Consider the following 6,000-nt stretch of genomic DNA (forward strand, 5'->3'; position numbering starts at 1 on the left):
TCTCTTCGACCCCGATTGCGGTCTTCGCTTTGACCGCAAAAGCGCTTCATCCCACCAGTTCCAAAGGCAAGATGCACCGGCCGGCATAATCACCTTGCCACCACTAAGGAAGAAGCAATTGCTAGCCGAATTATCACCGTGGAGCCGATATTCATATCAATCGAAGCTTCCACTCTGATAAACAGCCCTCTCGACCACGGAGACATTACAGATACCAGCCACAGCCGTGGGGAATAACATGCCCGATAGTTTGCAAGCCACAGATGACTTTATAGAGAAAATATGCAGTTAAGCAACGAGTTCAGATCTTGAAATTATTACTAATTCGAGGCTCAATGATTGTTTTGTCGATCTCTATCAATCAATCAATATGCTGCTGATCGCATGGTTACATCGGAAGATGAATTGACTTGCGCGACAAGGAAATCCTGAACGTGAGCTTGCATCGGCGGTAAACAAACGAATAAACAAGAGGAACAAACCGTCAAGCAATGACTGGATCTGGCGTATTTAGCTGCTTATCGTGGATGGGATAAAATTCAGGGGTAAAAAGCACAACTCCTTTCCTATGTAACTTTCAACCAGATACAGAAGCTAAGACGGCACAGGCTGACCACAAGGCTTAGTGTCTATCTTATCCTACCTCGATCTCACTTTAAACACAGATGACCATCTGAGCGTTCTATATCAGATATATGAACACATGCCTCCCGCTGTATAGATATATATACATACTGTCTGTCTTCCCTTGGTCAATCTCTCCACTCTCGTCCAACCTCGCCACCCAATAGCCATGGGAAGATCAAACGTGCACAACGCTGCAAGATGGGGATAGAGTTCAATGAGGTCGGTAAGGAGGCAAGTCTGGGGAAGAAGATGGAGACGGGAGATAGATGGATTTATGTATGGCTCAAGCCCGGTGCACAAGCATGCCCAAAGCACGGCAGCACGAGCAAATGCAAAAAAGAAACAAGGATCGGCTGGATCAGATCAAGATGCGTGGAATTTGATTGACGGGGGGACTGAAAAGGGCGGGAGGGAGACAGAGGTCAAGGAGTGGCTTGGGAGAAGATGAATATTTGCAATGACGATAGAAGAGTATAAGAAAAGGATAACAGCTTGTTAGGATAGCATGGTAAATGAAGCGTACAGCACTAGTCCTGTGGGTTTGTGGTGGTAGAGGTAGTGGTAGTGTCCTTGGTCCTGTCTCGTTCCGCTATGTACATCCATCATCGATCAAACTCCGTCGCAAATGAAAAGAACAACAAAGGCAGTAGGAATGAATCCGTCCGCCGAAGAAGAGAAGGTATTAAAGTTTAGAAAGGAAGAAGTAATGTAGAAGAAGTAGAGAGCAAAAAAAGAGTAATGGCATAAGAGGTTTTTCAAGGATCAATCAGTCAATCAAATCACATCGTGAAGAGCCAGCCATGCAAAGAGGGTGGACACAGTTAAGAAGTTAAGTAAGCACATCAATCAGAATCAAATCAATAATATCAAGTAAGGAAAAGGTGAACAGGGGAGGATATCCCGCGTGTTCGGAGCTCAGAGATAGAGCGACGCTTAGTTGAGGTAAGCGAAGGCGACCAGGGCGGCCATGATGAGCGCGAGCGGGCTCGACAGGGCGGTCAAGGAGGCTGCGCCTCCGGTAGGAGTGGCAGTTGGAGTGAGAGTAGCGCTTTGGGACTGGGAAGTGAGAGTTGGGGAAGACATGGTGGTGTTGCGGTGGCTGGTGGTGGTGGCAGTTCCCATGCTTGCGGTGCCAGTGCTGGTCTTGGTGACCATGGTGGTGTGGTTGGCAGAGTTGGTCATAGACATGCTGGCCTGAGAGGTGGAGGTAACGGCTGGCTTGGTCACTGGCTTGGTGGGTTCGCCGGAAGAAGAGGAAGAAGCAGTGGTGGTAGCAGGGGTGGAGGATGGGGTTCCGTGGCCGCCAGTGATGGTGAAGAGACCGGTATAGTTGATTTCACTGCCCTGGGAGATCTGGAGAGCATAGTCGGTGCCTGAGACGAGAGAAGTAGATGGAGTGAAGGTGTAGCTTCCACCAGTTGCAGAGGCTGATATCATGTTAGTATCTGCTGTCTCTCTGTTGGATATATCGCGCCTAAATAAAAATGACTTACAGGTCAAGATAGAAACATCCTTGAGGTCGTCACTTGGACCGTGACGTAGAGTAATGGTAACGGGCTAACGGCGCGTCAGCATTTGGCTTTCTTTTCTTACATGCATTCATTCATTCAATGGGTATATATAAAACGTACCAGGTCAGCGTTGCCTCCAGTCCAGGTAACGGTGAAGGGCTGTCCAGCCGTTAGGCCACTGGGGAACGAGGTGAACGCGAGCTTTTCGGCAGCGACAGCAGCAATGAGAGCCGCGCCAGCAAGGAGAGTCTTGAAGAGTTGCATTGTGAAGGTTGGTTTGTGATCTTAAAAAGGACCGGAAATAGATTAAAATTAGGCGAGGGTATTAGGTATTAACGCGAACGACGCTGTATAGATCTTGGTTTAAAAAGGACCGTGGTGGTTGTTCTTGTTGTAAGGAGTGTTGATTTTGGTAGGGAATGACTGTAACCAGCGAGACTTGGACTGATCAGAAGAAAAAAAAACCGAGATGAGGAGGAAAAGAAGAAGAAGAAGAAGAAGAAGAAGAGAAGAAAAAGCAGGAGAAGAGGTGGAAAGGAGGAGAAGAAAAAGGATTTTCCTCTTGCCTCTCTCTATCCTTTTCACTTCCACTTGTTCGCTGTCGAGGTTTGCTTTTGGCGGGTGGAAGTAGCTAAGTGGACTAGCGAACCTTGCCCCTGTACAGGCCCAGATGATGCTCCTGCCGACCCCCCTGTCGATAGCACATTTTTCCCCCAGTTTCTTCTCGGCCTCTTCCGCTCTTTTCATCTGTATCCCCAGAGACGGCTCTTTGTTAATGAGAGCACAGCGACGGATGGAACAATCTCACTCTGATCGCATTACTCGCTCACTCTTGTGGCCGTCTGTCCCGGCGTGCCTGAGAGGAGTTAACTTCCGGTCCGTTTCTCCCAGGCCAGGGCAGACGGTGAAGACAGTAAACAGTCGTCTGATCCAGGCCCCTATCCATCCATGTCCGTGGCCGTCATCCCTTGTCCCTGTCCCCCGTCTAGCCCTATAATATCCAACCAGCAGCGTTCCCTCGCGCCTCCAAGAAGTCTTCACCCACGCACTGCACTCCCAAAACTGGCCCAATTCTGCGTTTTCATTTGTGGGCCAGCGCATGCCCGTCTGCAAAGTGCCTTTTTTCCTTGCCCTGTCTGTGAGCCTGTGAGCCTGCGAGCCTGGTTCTTGTCCTCCCTCGAGTGGAGCTATAGCCATCCAATGTTAACCTCCAGGGCGGGTTCTTGTTTATACTTGCTTCTTTTTACTTTTCTTTTTTTTTCCTTTTCTCGCACTTATTTTCTGCTTTTTTCCATCCCCCCTTCTTCTCCCCAAACAGCCTTTGTTTGGTCAGCTGAACGGGAGCTCAGAACATGTTGGTAGATTAAAGCAGTCGTGGAGGCGTACATATGTGAGCTGGTTGGTGCAAAAGGAAAAAAGAGAGAGAAGGAAAGAAAGGGATGATTGACGGTGAAGTCATGCCGAGCGGAGCTGCCATCAGCAATTAGCTTCTGCCGTGAGAGGGACGGAGTACGTATGCAGTATAAGATAGGTTGATATGGCCGGGTACCTGCTTGCTGTCTCCCGGCGTTGCTGTGCCTGCGTGCTCCTGTCGCCGTTCTCGTTCTACGGAGGTACATACGGAGTATGCTTGGTCCTCTTGCTTCCTTTCTCCCCATGTCAGCCCGGACGAGTTCGATACCCAGCCGTCGTTCAGACACGGCTCCGCGTTCGCCACCGTCGGGAAGGCATGGCACTCCGTGGAAATCGTTGGCTCGTCGAGGTTACTCCGTACATGCCATATACGTACGGAGAATGCACTCTACAAACCTGCTGCTGCAGCCGTCATTCTCGCTGGGCCGTTTCTTTCGGACGCTTGGAGTAAGACACCAACGCATAATTCATATTATTTATAGGCGGCAGCGGCGATCCGTCGCGTCTGACTCAATCTAATAAATGGTCTTATATATGTAGAACTGAGACCTCGGCCCCGTCCTTTGTATCAATGATATAACTTGCCCAGTAGTAGCGTTAACTTATGCTGGAGCCCGTCTGTCCCGCCCAGCGGAGCAGTTCAACGACTGACGTTGTTGTTTGTTGTTGTTTGTCAAGAAGTTCGACTATTTTTATGGGGAAAGAAAAGAAAAAAACAGGGGAAAAAGTCCGGCTTACCCGTATCATGTAATACGTTACATAATAGTATTACATAAGTCATGCCAAGACCAGAAAAGGACGAGGTTGAAAAACCAACTACACCATGCCAAGACCTGCCCTGTTACGTAATATCACGACTTCGAGATGGACCAAAGATGATGGACGAGGGAGAGAGAGACACACACACACACATCAAGGGGAAAGGGACAGCAGAGGCCAGGAGATACATAGGATAGGAGAGGGTGCAGAGATGATGGGACTAAGTTTGATGAGAAGAAGCAGGTTTTTTGCTTGTGACCAGAGCCTGAGGATGTTGAGTAACTGATCCAGATCCAGTTTTATATAGTACTAACAAGATATTGGGTATGGTGACTATGTCAGGTATTCCATGCATATCTATCGAGAGGCTTATACCCAGACCTGTCATAGGGCGGAAGATGCATTTACTTTTACTCTATGACGGAGTAGGGAGACAGACCATGGAGAGGAAGGAGGCAAGAAGCAGATACTGGATGCTGCTTCTCCCTCTGCAGCAAGCAGCCCATGAGATAAATATTTTATCTTTCACCAGGCGCTTCTTGTTTACTCTCTGCATCAACACAACTCTCGTTAATCATACCAAGCAGTACATTCGCTTCTATCTTGCTTCTTACCACTGTGATTATATATACTCGTTAGGTCGCTCGCTTCTGACATCACGCTCGTTAAACTCCCAATAACTATACCTCTGTTATATTCGAAATGAGCACAGATTCGGGATACTGCAGCTTACAGAGCTCTCCATATTTCAAAGAGCTGCAGAACAGCTATTTCACCACTTTACCCAAGCTTTCAAGTCCCGTGTCATCCACTGCTCCCAACTCCCAGGCCTCGGCCCAGTCATTCGAAGCTGGCGCCCATCCGGACTCTCTATCTGATATCTTGGAGGCTCGCAAAGAGGCCAAACAGCTACTCCTTATCTACCGCACAACCCTTGCTGAGCTTGAGTTAAGACGCATGTGCGCATCTCGCAAGGGGCTGCAGTTATGGGTCGAGTACTGGACAAATACTTACAAACCACATTTTGCACGACCTCTATGCCAAAAGATTGAACTTGCTAAGCCGGAAGTTAACCGTACTTTCAAGGAGGCTGCTCAGGATATCTACCAGGTCATCAACGAGATTGACGCATGCATCTCCACTGCCTCTCACCAGGACGAAATCAGAGACCTGATGGCAAGCATGAGGAGCCGTATTCATCACATTGTCAGAGAAAGGCGGGTACGGGCCAACCAGCTTATGGAATGGCTTAGATGTGATATCGAGTCCACGCCCGTTGATATTCGTGACCATATGTTTGATCGGTTGAAGAAGCAGGTCTACGGCCTTGATCCGTTAGGCCATTATCACCCTAACCCGGAGGAGCCGGATTTCGAGGACTACATGGAAGAACGTTCTGAGTCTATCGAGGAGCGTCTCCGACAGCAGATGGGCCTTTTGAGCATGACAACTCTTCCTGACACACTAAGGCAAGTGATTGCAATTGACAATACGAGAAGTCAGTGGGCACATCATACTAGCCAGGGGGAGACTTTGGCCATGAACAATGCCGAGGAAGTGGCGTGAGTGGGAAAAGTTGCTTTCTGAATTCTCTGCTTGAATTTTTAATCTCACGCTCGTTTCATGAGTTGGGGCTATCTGCTTCGCGCTATGATCTTGTCGACTTCTACTACAACACTTTGCTTTCTTA

At 48.6% G+C, this 6,000-nt stretch overlaps 3 protein-coding genes across 3 annotated transcripts; 1 reads left to right on the forward strand and 2 right to left on the reverse strand.

Annotated features, from left to right (window-relative positions):
• Positions 1–1,560: 1,560 nt before the first annotated feature.
• MGYG_05155 (extracellular matrix protein) lies at positions 1,561–2,402 on the reverse strand (the record flags this gene model as incomplete). The annotated part of the gene is made up of 3 exons (XM_003172515.1): positions 1,561–2,054; positions 2,121–2,184; positions 2,259–2,402. 3 exons carry the CDS (start codon positions 2,400–2,402, stop codon positions 1,561–1,563), a joined length of 702 nt encoding a protein of 233 aa, XP_003172563.1.
• Positions 2,403–2,778: 376 nt separating this feature from the next.
• On the reverse strand, positions 2,779–3,335 carry MGYG_05156 (hypothetical protein; the record flags this gene model as incomplete). The annotated part of the gene is made up of 2 exons (XM_003172516.1): positions 2,779–2,885; positions 2,969–3,335. The coding sequence occupies 2 exons, from the start codon at positions 3,333–3,335 to the stop codon at positions 2,779–2,781; spliced, it is 474 nt and encodes a 157-aa protein (XP_003172564.1).
• Positions 3,336–5,012: 1,677 nt separating this feature from the next.
• MGYG_05157 (hypothetical protein) lies at positions 5,013–5,876 on the forward strand (the record flags this gene model as incomplete). Its single annotated transcript, XM_003172517.1, has 1 exon — positions 5,013–5,876. The coding sequence occupies one exon, from the start codon at positions 5,013–5,015 to the stop codon at positions 5,874–5,876; it is 864 nt and encodes a 287-aa protein (XP_003172565.1).
• Positions 5,877–6,000: the final 124 nt, after the last annotated feature.

This window comes from Nannizzia gypsea, genomic scaffold (genome assembly GCF_000150975.2).
Source record: "Nannizzia gypsea CBS 118893 supercont1.4 genomic scaffold, whole genome shotgun sequence".
Taxonomy (NCBI): domain Eukaryota; kingdom Fungi; phylum Ascomycota; class Eurotiomycetes; order Onygenales; family Arthrodermataceae; genus Nannizzia; species Nannizzia gypsea.